Below are 17,996 nucleotides of genomic sequence, written 5' to 3'. Positions count from 1 at the left end.
GCCTTGGTGTGTACTAGCTGCTGAAGGATCTTGATCTTGTCAGTGTCTCTTTGCCACAGAGGAGGGCATGGCCCAAAATGTCACCTGAAGCTTTTCCAGCAGAGAATCTGAGGCAGAATGACAGGATTCAGGTTACCATTGCAACACATGTCCTGTCAAGCCCTTTTTTTTTAAATACTGAGTGCAGCTGTAGGCTTGCCAGGGATTGCCACTGCTGGTCTCTTCCCTGGATGAGCGCAATGCCTGCTGTGAGGCAACAGCACGGTGTTGAAATTCCTCGGCGCAGGCTGGAGGGAGTTTTTGCTAGAGCTGTTTACGAGTCAGCACTGAAGCCTCCTATCATTTGTGTGGCTTTCCTGTGTCTTCATTCCTTGTTTCATTTTAATCCAGTCTGCTATATGTTCCTTTCAAATGCTTTAGAGGTGGCCAAGTAGCTTGCTTAAATACACCAGTGCTAAATCTGCCATTGATTAAAATTCAACATTGATTAAAATTCAACATTGACTCACTTGTCCTAAACTTACCTTGTCTTGACTTTTTTTTTAAGGGGGAAGGATGATGCTCTGTTCATTGTCCAGCCTGGTACAGGAATTTTTCTATGCTTTGCCTGCTCTGTATTGCAAGCAGTGGTGAAGCCATCTTTGAGCAGATAGGACAGGGCTGTAGGATGAGGTTGGGCTGGTTTTGACCTCCTGGGAATACCTGCCTGGCTTCAGTCCCTCCCTCCTCTTGCATGCTGGTGATGATTTTATAATCAAGGCATAAGGAGAGGGGTGTGGTAATTGCCCTGCGTAGGTGTCTGTTCTCACTACTTCTCCCAACTGCTCCAAGATTCCTCAGTCTGGAAGAAGCACAGGGAGGTACCGGCCACTGAGGACTAACTTGGGGACAGCATGGAGAGCAGATGGAGTGGCTGGGTGCTGGTCCTGGCCCTATGCCTGGGGTCCTATCAAGGTAAGGTCAGGCCTTGTGGGTAGGACTCTTTCCTCAGCCCAAAAAACGCTGGAGCCCACAAACTATTCAAAATTCTCCTGGACATGTCTGCATGCTCTTAAAAGGCCAAGAGGGTTTAAACTCCAAATACTTCCTTGTCCCTCGCTGGGGTTATGCCAGAGAGCCAAGGCACTCTCCAACAGGTTGTGCTTTAACTTGTCCATGTAGAATTGCCCTTTCTTTGCCCTTAAAGGGGATTTTAAGGGCAAAAAGGGATTTGTCCCCTTTCTCCTGTGAACAATACAAGTAGGAGGGAGCTGACTTTTTGTAGGGGTGTGAGGGATGTGGAGGAAATGGGGTGGGAAGGGGAGGAGGAGGTGGGGAGTCAGCAGGGCTGCCTTGTCGGCTGTCCTGGCCTCAGACCTGGCTGTGTACGTGCGTTGTGGGAGCAATCTTTGTGGTGCTTGCGCCATGGAGGAACCAAAATGCCACCCAAAGCCTTAGGGCTAGGGGGAGCAGGGGACAGGAAGGCTTTCCTGCTGGGCTCCTGGCTGTGGTGCTGAGCTCCGGTGAGGGTGAGCTGGTCTGGTGCTGCTGGAGACCTCTCAGCAGCAGGGCTTTGGGTGTAAGCAAGCAAATCCTCCAGGCACAGCACTCCCAGGAACTGGAGCTTTCTGCCCTGTGATCCTTGATCATGGGGAACCATGACCTATTCCCAGGGGAAATTCACGGAGCTCTGAAATATGAAATGGCAGAGGCAGCCCCTCTCAGAGGGAAGAGTCCCTCTCCCGGTACAGGTGGATGAGCTGACAGTAGGAGCACCCCTACCAGCACCAGGAAGATCAGGAAAATTTGTCTGCTCTGGGCGAGCCTGCACTGGGAGGATGCAGGCAGCAGGGCCACACGGAGCCTGCTCTGCCAGCTCTCTCCCTCAGCGATCCTCGCCAAATCCTCCTGTCCCTCGTGCTCCAGGCTTTCCCCCTGGCAGCCTTAACCCCAGCTCCTCCCTGCAGGGGTTCCCTGGGGTGGGTTTAGGGGGAAAAAGGGGTGTTTTTGGGTGTGCGGCAGAGTGTGAGGGCCGGGAACTGGGGCGGCGGGGCCCACGCGCCGCCCCCAGCTTTGCACCACAACCGGTTCCCCAGGCTTGGCCGGCTCGGCCGGGGCTCCTGCCTCGGCTCCTCTCCCCGTGCGGCACGCTCAGGTGCCACGGCAGCCCCCACAGTGGCGCTGAACCCCCAAAAAAGCTCCCATGGCCATGCTTTCTGCTGGGGAAGGGCACCCACCCTTTATTAGTGTCGTTTTTAGTATTATTTTTCACAGCTTCAGCTTGAGCAGAGCTAGGCCTCGGTGCAAGCCACTGGTGCACTTCAGCCACATCTCCCCACCCTTACATGTCCTCCAGAAGGACCTCAGGGGACTGTCCCCCCACAGGGGCTGTGTGGCCAGAGCTGCCCACGTCCGTGGGTCAGGCAGGGCCAGCCTCATCCGTGCTCTTGGTGCTTTGGGGCACCCTTTGGGTTGCGCATGCAACCCCTTCCGCAATTACCGGCGAGCTCGTGGGATGAGAGGGCGAGCTAAAGCCAATTAAAGTGGTGATGCTCTCGGGCACCCATCCTGCTGGGAGGATGCGGCGGGTGGGAATCGAGTCGGGGCAGCCCTGAGCTGCTCCCTGTGGCCGGGCTGCGGAGTGCAGGCAGCGGTGGTGCCGCCAGGGAGCAGGGCACCACTGCTTTCTGACACCAAACCTTGCGTTTTTGTGGGTTTCCTCAGTCAAAGCAGGCGTGGGAGGAAGAATTGTCTTAGAAAAAAGAAAATAGACAGAGGGGAGGTTTTGCTGAGAAAAAGCTTCAGTGCTCATTTTTCACCTAGACCTAAACCTATATATTATCATATATATGTGTTTATATATATTATATATTACTGTATTTATTATATGTATTGTGTATATGTATATATACATATATATAAGCTCAGAAACATGTTGCAAGTCATCCTTTTTCTTCCCTTTCATTTTTTTTGTTGTTGCTGCTCCTTAACTCTTATCTGACTTGCCATTCCTGTTCCCCCGATGCTAACACCACACTTAAAAAAAAAAAAAGCATACCATATATATATATATATATATATATCTCAGCTGATGTGGCATCTTGCACACATCTAGGTGTGTGGGACACTCACCATGGGAAGCAGCGGGACTCACCCTGCCCTGGGGCCGGTGGGGCAACCGGGGGCTGAACGCACCCAGTGCTGCCAAGCTGCGCCAGCGCTTTTGCCGCAGCTTCCTCGGCCAGGCGCTGGTGGCTGCAACCCCTGGCAAGGACAGATCTTGCCCCATTGTGCCCGAGAAAATTAATCCTGACACGCAGAGGTGGCAATTAAAACGCCGGTGCTGCTGGTAGGCGCTTATCAAGCGGTGTTGCACCATGCCTGGATGGAGCGAGTGACGCTGGCACCCCCAGATTATTTATTTTGCAAGATTTATTAGTGTTTGTTTTTTTTTTTTTTAAGCAGCTGCCTTCCCAGTGTGTTCAGCTGCCCAGGCAGGGGGTGCCCCATGTTTGCCGTGCTTTTAAATGGGATGAAGCTGCCACGGCACATGTGTGCGCCTGTCCCTATCAGGTTTAACAAGAGCTGCTGCAAAAGGAGGAAGTGACGGGGTTGGGGGAGCTTTGCGAGCCAGCAGCAGGTGGTGTGGACTTAAAAAAAAAAAAAAGTTAAATAAATAAATAAATAAAAGAATAAATGATGCTGTTGCGAAAGCCGAGGTGAATCAGGGTGGGAGGGGTGAGCAGCATCTGTCCTTGCCTGTGGGCAGACTCGGGGCAGGATGGGGTGCCGGTGTGGGGTCGGGATGGTGACCCCCCCCCCCCCCCCCCCACCCCAGTGCGTGCTGATGCTCCCCTCTTTATCCCCCCCCCAGCTGGGGCCAGCCCCCTCCCCGAGTGCGGCGAGCGGCTGGAGGAGTGGTGCCGTGATGTGGGGACGGCGGCCAAGTGTGGGGTGCTGGAGCTGTGCCGGCTCGCCGTCTGGGACCGAGACCTGGGGGTAACCGCAATTTGGAAGGGAGGGGTGGGGGTGGGGGGGGTGGTCTGGTGGGCAGGGTTTCTTTCCTTCAGACCACCACAAAGATGGGATGTGGGGAGGAGGCAGGGGGCCCAGGTGCCATGGCAGTATCCTGATGTGTCCCCTGCCTCAGCAGAAAGGGATCCCGTGTCACCTGTGCCAGGTGGTGGTCTCCACGCTGGGGAAGATCCTGCAGGACAACTGCACTGAGGTGGGTCATCAGCGGGAGGGGGCACAGACTGGTGTCCCCCCACATTCCTGCAGGGCCAGCCCGGCCCTGAGCTCTCCCTTTGTCCCCTAGGAAAAGCTGAGGCTCTTCTTGGATAAGAAATGCCAGTACCTGCCCTTCCAGGACTGGTCGGTCAAGTGCAAGAAGATGGTGGACACCGGCATCCTCATCCTGGTCCAGCTGGGCAAGCAAGTGCTGGTAACAGCCCAGGGCGGGGGGGAACCCCTTTGAGGTATGGGGAGCAAAGGGGGGTGTTGTACGGCCCCCAAGGGGCTGGGGCTCATCCTGGGGCAAAAAGGGGATGGGGACAGAAGTGATGTACAGATGGGGGGGATGAAGGGTGTGATGGCCCCAGCCCCAATCGCCCTGCTCCCGCAGTCGGACCCGAAGGTGGTGTGCGGCACCATCAAGCTGTGCCAGCCCAGAGGGAGCCCCGAGGGGGCCCTGAAGTTTCAGAAGCCGCTGCCAGCCCCCGCGCAGGACTTTGCGGAGCTCACCATACCTGTCATCGCCGGCATCCCGCTCCTGCTCCAGCCCCAGGACACTCCTCGTGCCCAGGTACCTGCCTGGCCCTGCCGGCATCCTGCCATTGGTGTCCCATCCCTGTTAATTACCTCTCTGATTTTGTGAGGTGCCGCTGTCATCCCGCAGGAGCCGGGGGACCTGTGTGGGGACTGCGCCCGGCTGGTGGCGGCCGTGCAGATGGAGCTGGGTGCCTTCGCCCGCTCTGTGGCATCCCGTGCCGAGAAGGAGTGCGAGGGCTTGGCACCCGTCCTGGCACAGCGGGTAACGTCACTGTGCCGGGGGCACAAAGCCACCCAGCTGGGGAGGGGGGGTTCAGCATGGGGTGAAGCCACTGGGGGCTCACCGTGCCCCCTTCTCCCCACACAGTGCAAGCACTACCTGGCTGAGTACGCGGACACAGCTGCCTGGCTGCTCCGGCACCTGGTGAGCGAGGGAGCTGCTTTCTGAACAGTTTCTTCCCCCTTTTACATTGCAACTGTTGTCATTCACTTTTTAATTACTATTTTTCCTTTCTATTTTCTGCCTCCCTCCTCCCAGCAGGCTGAGGTAAGCGAGATGCCCATTGCCCACCTGACGAGGCTGGGGATGGGGGCTGAGCTTGCTGAATTCGGGGCATCTCTCCCCAGGACCCGCGGGAGCTCTGCAGCCTGCTGGGGCTCTGCCCCTCCTTGTCGTCGTCTTTGTCACTGTCATCATCAGGATCCATGCATGCACTGCTCTCTGAGAAGGTGGCCCAGCTCCTGAGCATGCTGGTCCCCGACAGGGTGCGTGGGGCTTGTCCCATTCCCAGCCACCCTTAAAAATCCTAAAGGCTGGGTGGGAGGAAGTGTTACCTTGTATTTTTTTTTTTTTTAATCTCCTACCCCAGGAGACCACGCCGCTGTGCGAGATGTGCGAGTTCGCCGTCAGGGCGGCTGAGAGCCTCCTGGAGAACAACATGACGGAGGCGAGCTGGGGCTTTTGTGGGGCTGGGGGTGGCGAGAAGGGTGGTGGTGGGGTCCCTCCGGCATCACCCCCCTGCTCTCGCCCCCCCCCCCCCCGAACAGGAGCAGCTGGTGAACGACATCGAGAAGGTGTGCTACATGCTGCCCCACGGCGTCATCGGGCAGTGCAAGGACTTCGTCGACTCCTACGGCAAGGCAGTGGTCATCATGCTGCTGGAGGCCACCGACCCGCGGGCCATCTGCACCATGCTGCGCCTCTGCCCGCGCCAGGGGGCTGCCCGTGGGGTGGCCGCCGCGCTTGAGCCAGCCACGGGCTCCTTCTGCAATGTCTGCCAGATCCTCATCACCTACTTCGATAACGAGCTGCTGAAGAATGAGACGCTGGCGGAGCTGGGCGACGTGCTGGAGAAGGGCTGCGAGCTGCTGCCTGCGCCGCTCACTGGCAAGGTCAGCTGGAGGGGGTCCCCAAACCACCTCCTTTTTCCCCTTTTTCCTTTTTTTTTTTCTTTTTGTGGGGCTCACCCTAAACCCGCTTCGCTCCCGCAGTGTGAGGCGCTGGTGGTGCAGTACGAGCCAGCGGCCGTGCGGCTCCTGGTGCAGATGATGGACCCTGACTTCGTCTGCACCGTGAGTGTGCCCTGCCACGCGCGGTGGGACTGGCAGACAGCGTGTGACCTGTCCCCACTCCCCGGCCACTCCCTGCCTTTTTCCCCACTCAGCCTTTTTCCCCTTTTTGATGCAGAAAATCAGAGCTTGCGACTCACCCCTGGGCTCGGAGCCCTGTGCATGGGGACCTGGATACTGGTGTGCCAGTATGGCTACTGCCATTGAATGTGATGTAAGTGGTGTCCCCTCTGCCACCCGCCACGCTCATCCCACTTCCCCGTGGCTCCACGGGGCTCTGCATGCCCCCTCCATCCTCCCTGTCTCTCCCCGCAGGCCGTCGAGCACTGCAGGCGTCATATATGGGACTAGAAGCCACCTCTCCGGCCGGGCTCGCTGCGGTTTGGGTTCGGCACCCAAACTATCCTAGACCCCCCCCTTGGGATGTGCCTGCAGCTGCAGGGAATGGGGCATCTCCAGGGTGCCCCAGCCCCCTCTGCCTTCTCCTTTTCCACCCCGGGGCTTGGATTTTCAAATCAGGTTAAGGGATTTCGTCTTGGTTTTAGGACTGGGAATTCAGTGGGGAGGTCTCTTAGGCTCATTTCAAAATCCCTCCAGCCCACCATCCCCTCTCTCCTGCTACCCGTGGGGTAAAAACTGGGGTTAGCCCCATGTGCATGCCACCCAGAACCGACGCCGAAGCCCAGGTCAGCTGAAACCACAGCAGCTCCAGGGGCTGTGATGGTTTCTGCTGCCAAAACACTAGTGCTGAGAGTCTAGGCACTCTCACTCCCTGGGTCCCATTTGATTTTTGGCAAGCCCAGACCTTTGCTGGTCTGTTCAAACTGGGGAGGCTTTGAATTTTATTTTATTTTTCCCCTGGTCACCAGTTAAAGAAAAGTGGAATAGATTTGCGTGCAATGCCTGGCTTTGCATGACTTCTGCGGTTGACGAATTTTGCAGGAGGAAGGAGAAGAGAGAGGCCGAGTTGAGAGTTAGGAACATATACATAATATACATATATATATATATATACATCTAAGTGTGTGTGTGTGTGTGTATATATATGCATACACACACACAAATGAGGCGCATCTGCCCTGATCCTGCTGCTCTGCCGGGACCAGCAGGAGCACTGCAGCCCACAGAAGGGTGCAAAGCCAGGACTGCAGGGCTGGGATTTGGGGTTTCCTCGCTTCAGGACACACGAGCCAGCGTCCCCAGGTGCGGGCTGCTCGCCGTGGGATGCCATGCAGGATCACCTCCCCTCCACGGACACAGCGCTGCAGCCAGCGGATTTCTGGATATTATATATATATGTATATATACATATATATATACACATATTTTAAGCATCCCCTGAACAAACAAATGAGTGAGTTTGGGGGGTTTCCTTCCCAGCAAGCATCCCCCATGGGGGATCCTGGTGCTGAAACCGTGGCAGTGAGGAGCGGCAGGATGCTGGCTCGTCCCCACCCCGCCGTGGGAAGGGGACACCTGCGGCGCCCAGTGCCGAGCGTGGCCACGAGGATTATTGCACCACAAATAAACCCTTCCGTCAGCCCGGCTCTCGTCTCCCTCCTCCTTGTCGCAGGGCGATGTTCCTTAGGGGGATTTAATGGTTCTCCCCAAAACTGGGCTGCTGCAGCATGGGCTACGAGAATGGCTGGAGAGAGATGAATTAAAGGAAAAAAAAAAAGGATTTCTTTTTAAAAGGAGGCTTGGCCGTGAGATGTCTAATCTCGTGTTTGATCTGTTTAGTCTGTGTTTGCTGCCAGAGGCACGGCCAGGGAGGAAGGACGACAGACAGTTTAACCAAAGCCATAGAGAGTGTATTTCTGATTCCCGCAACAGACCATTCCCAAAACTCTCAACAAGGTTACGATGGGAAGCAAACCCCAAACGAACAAACCCGAAAGCAAGAGAGAAGGGGAAGGGGAAGGAAGGATACACACGAACACTCGACAGCCAGAAGTCCCCCGCTATTGTCAGTCTCTCTCTCTTTTTCCACGTCGTAACACATTTTGGTAAAGCCAGCAAAATGGAGAAATGTCTTCGGTTTTGGTCTTTCCTTGCTGGAAAGGTGACGACACACGGTAACGCCAAAAGGGCTCTCACCCGGCCCCCCCCAGGTCCTGCGGTCGAGATGTGATGGGTTTTGGTCCCCAGCGTGGTTTTTTGGGGGGCGGACAGCTCGTCGGGGCTCCCCAAAGCCTCAAGGCCATGCTGCTCCTTCTCCCCCGTCCAGCCTTGTAGCGCTTGGATTCATTGCATTCGCTCAGCATTAGTATTATTTAAAAAAAAAAAAATCCTTTTTTTTTTAATAAGAAAAATAAAAAAAATTTAATGGTTTCATGGGTAAATGAGACGTGAGGAAGAGCAAACTGGTCCTGAGAGCCCTTTCCCGGGGCCAAGCTCTCCAAGGCTGCTGGATTGAAACACAGGGGATGGGGGGGCCGAGTGCCGGTTTCGGGGTGCCCCCGGCCGCACTGCGCCCCCCCAGCTCCGTGCTCGTCCTCTGCCGCCCCCGGCCGGCCTCGAGGGGCTCCACTGGTCATAGCTCGGTGATCTCCAGCGGGCTCTCCATGATCACCTCCCGCATCTTGTGCAGGGGGGTGGACTTGGCCGACTCGGTGCGGGCGTTGTGGTCACCGTAGCCCCCGCAGTCAGCGTTCAGAGTCTCCAGCGAGCGCCCCAGCACCTTCTGGTCATCCTCGGGCAGGCTGTTGAGGTCGGAGGCCAGCAGCGTGCCCGTGCTGCCGTGCACCACGTGGATGCCGTCGGGACCCTTCAGCTCCACCGGCTGCTTGTGCCGAAAGCGCAGGCTGCCCTGGCTGGGGCTGCGCTCCTCCTCCTCCTCCAGGTCCTTCTGGATGAGCTGCAAAAAGCCCACGGAGATGTCACCACGCATCCTAATTTCCCTCTGCAGTGCCCAGCGGGAGGCACCTGACCCTCCTCTTCCTCCGTGAGGCTGTGATCTCTCCCCCAGCAGGAAAAATGTTGTTTTGCTCATTTTGGAGAGCGGTTTTCAATGCCGGGTGGGGGGGGGTCACCAGCAGCCACAGCCTGCGGGGCCAGGAAGACACACTGCATCCCAAAGGGCACGGCAAACATCTCCCCATGTCCCCACACGCCCCGTCTACCTCCGTGACCGAGGAGCGGTCCCCCTGACTGGCGGTGGCCTTATGCACCATCCGCTGGGCAAAGAGCCTTTTCAAGCGCATGTAATCGTCCAGGACCACCTTCAGGAGAGAGCCCTGGGTGAACGGGGAGAGAGGATGGGTTACACCAGGGACACAGCTCTTTTTTTTGGGGGGGAAATTGACCCAATCCTGGTGTTTCTCGCAGCACAATCACCCTCTGGTGCGGCACCTGGAAACCAGAACGGGGGGAAAAAAAGAGGGCAGCCCCTTGGTGAGGGATGCCCGGTGGTGGGGGCCGCTCACCTTGATGGGTCCCTCCCGCATGATCTGCCCCAGCTTGGCGATATTGTCGTACTCCTGGATGGCGGCACGCAGGTAACGGTCGTCCTCAGGCTTGGCAGCCGAGGGCTCTCTGCCGAAGGTGCCCTGCGGGAAGAGAGCATGGCGTGGGGATGTGTGCGGGGCAGGGGGGTGCAGGGGAGCGTGCCGAGGGGTTGGGGCCATGTCTCACATGGGTCCTGGCCGGGCTGTTCCACAGGTCAGTGATCTCGCTCAGGTTCTCGGGCAGGTCGTCCTCGCGCTCTGCCTGCGCTGCCAGCTCCATGGTGCGGCAGAAGGGGTCCAGCCACACTGGGTTGGCCCTGCCCGGGGACAGGAGCGGCACTCAGTGGCCACAAATGCCCATCTGAGTCCCTCCATCAAGTAGAGGCTGCATCCCTGGCTGTAAAAGGTGGGCATCCCTCTTGGGAGCACCCCTGGGTCCCGCCACGTGCCGGGTAGTGAGGTGGGGAGCAGAGGGATGGGGAGAACTCACCCGTCAAAGGAGTACTTGTTGGTGTTCGGCATGTCCATGATGTCCATGAAGCCTCTGTTCCCTGCAAAAGGCACGGTGGAGGTTGCCCAGTGGCTGCAGGCTGAGCAGCGAATGGATGTGGGCATGGGGCAGTGCTTCTTTATGGGGGAAAAACCCGAAAGTGACCAAAAGGGCTCCGGTGGTGAGAGAAACATGCTGAGATGGGGCTAGTGGCACGGAGCCTAGCTGCTGCTCACCTGTGGAGCCAGCCACGATGGCTTTCAGTTTCCTCTTGTGCCTGCAAAAAAAGGAAATATGTCAAATTTGGGACAAGAAAAAGGGAGATGCTCAGAAGGAGAGGGAGGTGCAGGTCTGCAGGGTGTCACTCACACTGTGCGGTAGTACCAGTTCATGAGGATGAAGAGCATGGCGGCCAAGAAGAGCAGGACAGCCAGCACAATGATCGCCATCTGGGAGAGACAGAGGGCTAGCAGCAACCTCCGGCACCAATCCAGCACACAGCTGTGGGCAGCCCCCCCGTGGTTATTCGGGGCCAGCAGCTCCCTGGGCCTCGGGGTGGCCATCTCCAGCTACAGCTGGACCTTCACCTGCAGGGCCGAGAGGTCATCCGGGGCCCGGGCAGTGATGGCGGGCTGCACGTCCAGCACATTGTAGTTCCTGAAGAGGTTCCTCAGCTGCTCCTTGTTCTCGTCGATCATCTGAATCACCCTGCAGAGAGGAGGGTGCTTGGGCATCTTGGTGTGTGTGGGGCTCCCCATGTACACATGGGGCTCTGCGAGCCCAGGTGGTGGGCCGGGTGACGTACCGCTCCACGTCCAAGATGCGGTTGGTCTCCCTGTTAACCACGTGGATCAACAGCTCTGTCTGTGCAAAGTTCACCCGGCCTTTCTTGTCAACGTGGAACTGGGGAGAGACAGCAAGACCAAGGTCTTGCCTCCTGAGCCATCCCCAAGAGTGCTCCAAGGTGTGCTCATGTGTCAACACACACATTCATGTGGGGAAAACCAGTCTCCAGCATGGCCATGGCTGCTAGGGACACACTTGCAGCCCCATCACTGACCAGTTGGCTGAAGGTGGGATGATCCTTCACCTTCACAACCTGGGGGAGCCTCTGTTTTGCCTCAACATTTCACCTTCAAAGGGCAGCTCCCAAGCAGTGTGTGAGGTTACCTCCCCCTCAAAGCAACCTCGAAGGCAGCCGGTTACCTGCACATCGTCTGTGTTGACGATGGCACCCGTGATGTTGGAGAGCAGGCTGATGAACTCCTCCTCAAACTGCCTGACCTTGTCGGGGATCTCGTTGATGATGATTTTGACCCGCTGGTCATCCCTCAGGATGTAAATCCCCACGATGGCTGTGTCGTTGTGGCCAACCAGGTCCGAGGCCATGACGTCCACCACAAAGTAGCCAGGGTTGTAGGCCGTGAAGAGGTCAAAGGTTCTCAGGATCCCATCAAGGGTCCCTGGTGGAAGGATGGCCACAAGCCCAGCATTAGTGCAGTCACTTCGAGCCACCCACATGAGGTTCCCGTGAAGGGAGCTGCAAACCAGGACTTGGCAGATGACCTACAGCAGCTCTTGCAAAGCCAGAGCCTGTCTTGTGGGTAAGTGAAATAGGATGGAGGAACAGCAGTTGGCCATGCTGCTGGTGACCATGGCCATGGGGGGGACATCTTCAGCCATGGGACCCTCCCTGGCCCATGCTCGGCAGCATGCAGGCTACTCACCAATGCTGAAGATGTTGGCCACCTCCTCTGAGTCGTTGGAGTGCTGCTTGATGTAGCGGATCCCCAGGATGTTGTAGAGGACCAGGCTGTTGTTGCCCACGTCGGCATCCACTGCCACGACCCTGATCAGCTCTGATCCCACCTTGGCGTCTGTGGCAACTCCTTTGGGAGACAGATGGAACGGAGACCTGGGGCTGGGCTGCTCCCCTGGCCAGCTAGGCTAGTCCCGGAGCATCCCTGGCTCCACGTGCCCCCCACCGGCCCCAGGCACCCCTTACCTGCCGTGTACTCTGACTTGGTGAACTGGGGGGACTGGTCATTGATGTCATCCAGGAAGATCCGCACCTCCTGAAGGGTCAGGTCCGTGCTGAGGTCCCAGGGCTGTGCCCTGCCTGCACGCTGGCCCCGGGGTGGGGACCAGTTCCTCTGGCTGGACGCTTTGACGATGAGGGAGTAGAAGGGCTCCTTCTCACGGTCCAGGTCCCGCAGGACCTGCAGCTTCCCCTCCCGGCTCAGCTGGAAGTTGCTCTCCCGGTTCCCAGCTGCATGTGGACAGGAGATACGAGTTACCAACCTTTAGGTTCAGCATCTCATTTACCCCCTTAGAAGCACAGCAAGCAGCCATCAGGTGCAACACAAACCCTCAGCGAGGGGTGTGCAGGTTTGGGACGGCAATCACCCCCTTCCTTGCCCAGCTGTGCCGTGTGTCCCCACCTCACCTGCTATGAAGTAGTAGACGATGGCGTTGGAGCCCTCATCTGCATCCACTGCCCCAGTGACATTGCCCACCACCGTGCCGGGCCGCGAGTGCTCAGGGACGGAGAGCGCCTGGTACTGGGGACTGTCCCTCTGCCAGAGCACAGGAGAAGGAAGGGGAGGGTTACTGTAGCACGTGAGCTGTGGGTGGACTTTTTTCTGCTTTGAAAGGCTAGAAGTGGATGAATGCCATCATGCACCCCGCGGTGATGCCCAGTGGCGCGTGCTCCACCACGTGCGTCCCCAGCCCAGCACCCCCTGTGCCCTCCCTGGTGCCTTACGGGTGGCCTGAAGAAGATGGGCTCGTTGTCATCGATGTCATCAAGCGCGACCTGGAGGGGCTGCATGGTCTCATAGGCCGGCTGGCCCTGGTCGCAGGCCACGATGATCAGCTGGGGAGAGAGGCAAAAGTGCCGTCCTGGGCAAAGCCACGGGGGCGAGGAGGGTGCGGAGACATTGCTGAGCAGGGACAGAAAGGGGATGGCTGGGCAGCAGAGAGCTTTTGTGGAATTTAACTTGGAGGTGGCCCACCGTGTCCTCCAGGATGCAACTCTTCTGGTGGCCCACCTCCCAATCGCACCACATCCCCGTTGCATCCTCTGGTGGCGCTTGCTAACCACCTGGCTCCTGGCTAAGGTGGTGGTGTGACATCTCCACCATGGGGCCAGCTGTCACCATCCCCGCCGCATGGTCTGCATCCCACCAGCCCAGCCCACAGACCATCCCGCGGCTGTGCTGCCTCCTCGCTCACGTTGTATACCGCCTGCTTCTCCCGGTCCAGCCGCATGGCCGTCTGGATCAGCCCGCTGATGGCGTCGATGCTGAAATACTCCCAGTCCCTGTTCCCGGCCCCAGTTTTCAGCAGGTTGTACAGCACCGCCCCGTTGAGGCCCTCGTCCTTGTCCGTGGCATAGACCTCGTAGACATTGGACCGCAGAGGGATCTCCTGTCGGCACATGGGCAGCCCCTCAGCCCCAGCCCTGCACACCAGCCCCTGCACCACCAGCCCCTCCAAACCCCCTTGTTTTGGCTCGTGCTGCCCAAATTTGGCCCCAAAGGGGAAACGTGGAGTTGTGATTTCCTTTGGCATGGTCGCAGCTCCAGGGACTTGTCGGAACCAAGCCCAGCTTCTCAGAAAGGAGAAACATCTTAAATGTCAGCGTTTTGACCCGTGTTTATGAACATGCTCGGCATGCAGTGGCCGGCTGTTTCCCTATTTTGCATGCTGCTGGGGTTTCTGTTCCCCAGGATGCCCCTCTGGCTCTGCTCAGAGGCTGGTCTAGCATCTGGAGATGTTTGCCAGCAGAGATGCCCTCCCTGCTCCAGGAAACCCTTCCAGTCTCCACCACGAGCAAGTATGACCCAGAACTTCTTGCCATGTGCTAAACCAGGGTCCTGTTTCATCCCCAGTGGAGATGGAGAGTGGGTTTGGACACCAGCAGGCATGCTCCTGGGCACGGCCTTGATGTGCCATGGCTTGGTGTGCACCATGAGACCCAGGTGTATGTACCTCCTTGATGTGCAGGATGGTGCCGTTGGGTGGGCGGACGAAGACAGGGCGGTTGTCGTTAATGTCGATGACCTCCACGTGGAGCATGGTGGTCCCCCAGAGGGCGGGATGCCCCTTGTCTGTGGCCACCACTGTCAGGTTGAATCTCTCATAGGATTGCAAGCGCCGCCGGGATGTGACTAGCCCGGAGTCTTTATTGATCTTGAAGGCCTCTGGGGACAGACCAAACATATCTCTGGCTCAGGACGCTTGACACCAGATAAACTGTGAGTGGTATGCATTAGAAACCAGCCTACCAGGTGAAGCACACCCCTTGCTGGTGGGAAATCCCTACGATGGGGTGATGGAGCAGAGCTGGCTGCCCAAAGCAGGGGTGCGGGTGTTCTCGGGGTGCTATTTTGGAGCATCCCTGCCCCCTTGGGTGCTGAGTCCCTGCATCTTGGGGGGATGCTATTTTGCTGTCTACCTGCATCCTTCTAGCCCTTGTTGGCTTTCCTCTGAGGTGTGCAGTGAGTTTGCTCCAGGACACAGGTTACATTTCTGTGTGCTGAAAACCCAGGGAAAGATGGCTGGGGGGGAAGCCAAGGCTGGGCTGCAGGATGAAGACGGGCAAAGCTTCAACACGTCACACCACGAGGAACTGGGAATGGTGGAGCAATACCGAAAGCGGCTGTTCCCGGGATAGCACACGCAGCCTTGATGCTAACCAGTCACCAGGCACTGAAAGTGTGGCTTGGCCCCTACAGCTCCTCACTGCAACCCTGCACAAGCCCTGTCCATGGGTAGGAGCTCCCCACCAGCAGCACCTACCTGCTCCAGGGCCCTCAATGCTGTAGGTCACCACGCCGTTGTCCCCTTCGTCCAGGTCCGTTGCGGTCATGGTGATCACTGATGTCCCTGACGGCTCGTTCTCATAGACGCTGGTGCTGAACTGGCTCTTGCTGAACTGGGGCCTGAAGTCATTGATGTCCAGGACGGTGATCAGCACCTTCGACAAAGCCCAGTGCACTGGGTCACGCAAGGATGGAGCCCCTGCCATGACCGGCACCAGGGCGCAGTGCCCTTCCTGCTATTTGTCTCGCTCTGCTGGCCCAATTCCTGCCTCCAACAATGGGGACAGACGTGGCCGGGGCACCCATTCACTCCACGGCTGGCCGGAGCACTCGCAGACAATAGCATCGCCCTCTCCTGCCCCTCCTGCTCCGTCCCCTCCCATGGATGCTTGGTGCATAGCCCCCTTCATTCACCCCACCGCTCTTGTTTTCTGGGGTCCTCCACTTTTCCTTCTGGCTCATTTCTCCCCGGGCCCACCAGCAAGCTTTAACACCTTCTTGTAGGGCACAGCACAGGAGTGGTGGTGGCCCTACCTGCACTGAGTTCTCCCGACGGTTACTGGGGACGTCCCCAGGGTTGTCCCTGGCCACAGCCGTCAACGTGTAGTGATCCTTCTTCTCCCGGTCCAGGGCCGACAAGATGTAGATGTCCCCCTGCAGCACACAGAGACCTCCAGGTGGGTCTGGTCCAGCAGAGCTGCTACTCGAGCAGAAGGTGAGGTGCAGGAGCAAGGCTGTCCCACAAGGTGGGATCATCTCATCCTCTTTTTCCCTCCTCTGCTCCAGCCTCAGCTGGCTCCTTACCGTGTTGGGATTTATCCCAAACTTGCCCTCTCCATCCCCCAGGCTGTACTGGATGAGAGCAAAACGCCCAGAATCCGCATCCGTGGCCTTGACCCTCAGGATGACCGTACCCAGTGGCACATCCTCAAAGACAGCTTTCTGCAAAAAAAGGGAGCAGGGAGAGCTGGTTGTTGCACCATGTGCCATTTTAGTAGGAACAGGGTGTTAACACCCGCTAATCCACCAGTGCAATGCTCATGTGAGTGCACCTCAACTATCCCGGCAGGTCTCAGCCTGGTGACCCTGACCATAACAAGACATTCACATGCAGCATGTCGGCATGCTGACCATCTTCTTTAGATGGTTCAGGCGCAGATGGGGTGGTGGTGACCCCAGAGAACCCCCAGCTCTCCACACGGACTCAGAAAGGGGAGCCCGGCTCACCTGGTAGGAGGGCTGGCTGAAAACGGGGTTGTTGTCGTTGATGTCCACTATCTGGAGGTACACGGGGATCTCGGCTGATCTGCGGGGAGAGCCGTTGTCGGAAGCGCGGACGGTGAAGTTCAGCCACTGCACCTCCTCGTAGTCCACCGTCCTGTTGGCCACGACCTTCCCTAGAAGACGGCAGACCCTGAAATGAGAACCCTGCCCCCAGGTCCCCTCCTGACGGCCTTCTCTCCACACAGGACATGGCGATGGAATAAAGGGAGAGAAATGAATTAAAGAAATCTTCCAAGGCTGGCTACGATGAGCTGGAAATCAGACACAGCACTTTCATAGAGCACCCCCTCTACTTGATGGAGAGTTTTTGCCCTCTGTTGCCAAATCCTGGCCAAATTTCTCATAGAAGGAGTGTAGCTTAGGCCTTTTAGTAACGGGGCTGTGCCAAGGGGCTGCAAACACCCCACGTCTTCCCCCATCCCTCTCACGGGCCTTGCGGGGCTCACACCTCCCCAGGCCACCAACCTGCTGACTGATCCTCGAGGCAGGCGTAGCCTTCCGGGGAGAGGTCCAGCAGCTCATAGGTGATCTGCCCGTTGGCACCCTTGTCTGGGTCCACGGCCGAGATGGAAATGAGTGTGGTGCCCTGCGTGGCTCCCTCCAGGATGCGCTCGGTGAAGTATGTGACCCCGAATGGGCGGAAGCGGGGCGTGTTGTCATTGACGTCCAAGACGTTGACGGTCAGCTTGGCTGTGGAGGCCAAAGGGGAAGAGAAGAGGGAGAAGAGGGAGAAGAGGAAGAGGAGAAGTGAGATAGAGAAGGGAAGGAAGGATGGAAGAAATCCTTCCTAAAAAAACAAACATGGTCCTGAAAAGCAAGCATGAAACTCCAGGAAAGCCACTGAAGTGGCTCACCAAGAGCAATGGCAATATTCAGCTGGGACAAAATTAACTGAGCTGGGACAGGGGTGGGACAGCCCCACTTTCACACCTTCTTGCACATGTGCCTGGCTCAGGGATGATGGCCAAGGGCCAGGAGGCTGTGCTGGTGGCCGGGAAAGGCAATGTGTTCCCCTGTGCTGCTTGGCCTCCTCCATGGCAAGGCTCTATGCTTACCATTGGGCACGCTGACCGAGCGATCGATGACTTCGCTGGCATTGTCATGGACAGAGATGGTGACCTCGTACGTGGCCACTAATTCTCTGTTGAGAGGGGTTTTGATCTTCACAGCTCCTGGGAAGCCAAAAAGACTGGGGTTAGAGTCGTGCACCCTGCTGAGGCCCGGGCAGGTCGGTCAGCACCAGCTGCTGAATCCTCCTCTGGGCTTGCTCTCCTGTCTCTCCAAAGGCTGACCAGGGAAAAATATTTGACAGCTATGTGAGGAGATGACTTCCTTCCATCCTGTGCTCTCCATCACCTGCCTTCCTGCCTGCTCCACTCTGCCCAGCCTCCTGGGTCTCACGCTCCTCGGCTGGGGTTTGGGTTGTGCAGACGAGAGGGGTTTGGGAGCAGCTTCTGCTGCATGGTCCCCATCCACCTTCACACAGCATCTGGGCATCTTTAGGAGACTTTTCCCACGTCCTTTCCGTCAAAGCAGTTTTTCTGTTTCAGACCAGCTCTGTGCTTCCAAAACTCATGGGGGAGGCTCCTGGTCCTTCTTCCCTTGGGGCAGAGCCCACCAGGCACCACCTAC

The 17,996-nt window shown here is 57.6% G+C and overlaps 2 protein-coding genes across 2 annotated transcripts in view; one reads left to right on the top strand and one right to left on the bottom strand.

Moving 5' to 3' along the window:
• Positions 1-860: 860 nt before the first annotated feature.
• On the top strand, positions 861-7,576 carry LOC118243157 (prosaposin-like). The gene is made up of 14 exons (XM_035537001.1): positions 861-954; positions 3,854-3,978; positions 4,130-4,207; positions 4,298-4,423; positions 4,604-4,783; positions 4,877-5,011; positions 5,117-5,173; positions 5,288-5,296; positions 5,377-5,514; positions 5,619-5,696; positions 5,797-6,141; positions 6,241-6,321; positions 6,437-6,532; positions 6,634-7,576. The coding sequence occupies exons 1-14, from the start codon at positions 894-896 to the stop codon at positions 6,667-6,669; spliced, it is 1,545 nt and encodes a 514-aa protein (XP_035392894.1). The 5' UTR covers positions 861-893; the 3' UTR covers positions 6,670-7,576.
• A 1,275-nt stretch (positions 7,577-8,851) lies between these two features.
• Positions 8,852-17,996, bottom strand: part of CDH23 (cadherin related 23) — a 131,489-nt gene continuing 122,344 nt past the window's right edge. Inside the window, exons 49-70 of the mRNA XM_035537012.2 lie at positions 17,420-17,536; positions 16,830-17,054; positions 16,308-16,477; positions 15,885-16,022; positions 15,615-15,734; positions 15,058-15,235; positions 14,248-14,459; positions 13,489-13,683; positions 13,019-13,129; positions 12,701-12,830; positions 12,260-12,523; positions 11,982-12,143; positions 11,461-11,717; positions 11,060-11,157; positions 10,842-10,962; positions 10,624-10,703; positions 10,491-10,531; positions 10,255-10,315; positions 9,952-10,081; positions 9,744-9,866; positions 9,441-9,554; positions 8,852-9,175 (exon numbers count right to left, since the gene is read on the bottom strand). Coding sequence (XP_035392905.2) covers positions 8,852-9,175; positions 9,441-9,554; positions 9,744-9,866; positions 9,952-10,081; positions 10,255-10,315; positions 10,491-10,531; positions 10,624-10,703; positions 10,842-10,962; positions 11,060-11,157; positions 11,461-11,717; positions 11,982-12,143; positions 12,260-12,523; positions 12,701-12,830; positions 13,019-13,129; positions 13,489-13,683; positions 14,248-14,459; positions 15,058-15,235; positions 15,615-15,734; positions 15,885-16,022; positions 16,308-16,477; positions 16,830-17,054; positions 17,420-17,536 — 3,371 coding nt within the window. The remainder of the gene's footprint in view (positions 9,176-9,440; positions 9,555-9,743; positions 9,867-9,951; positions 10,082-10,254; positions 10,316-10,490; positions 10,532-10,623; positions 10,704-10,841; positions 10,963-11,059; positions 11,158-11,460; positions 11,718-11,981; positions 12,144-12,259; positions 12,524-12,700; positions 12,831-13,018; positions 13,130-13,488; positions 13,684-14,247; positions 14,460-15,057; positions 15,236-15,614; positions 15,735-15,884; positions 16,023-16,307; positions 16,478-16,829; positions 17,055-17,419; positions 17,537-17,996) is intronic.

The sequence above is a fragment of the Cygnus atratus genome, chromosome 7 (assembly GCF_013377495.2).
Source record: "Cygnus atratus isolate AKBS03 ecotype Queensland, Australia chromosome 7, CAtr_DNAZoo_HiC_assembly, whole genome shotgun sequence".
In the NCBI taxonomy this organism is placed as follows: Eukaryota; Metazoa; Chordata; class Aves; order Anseriformes; family Anatidae; genus Cygnus; species Cygnus atratus.
Note: the sequence above shows the minus strand (reverse complement) of the source record. Positions and strands in the feature narration are given on the sequence as shown.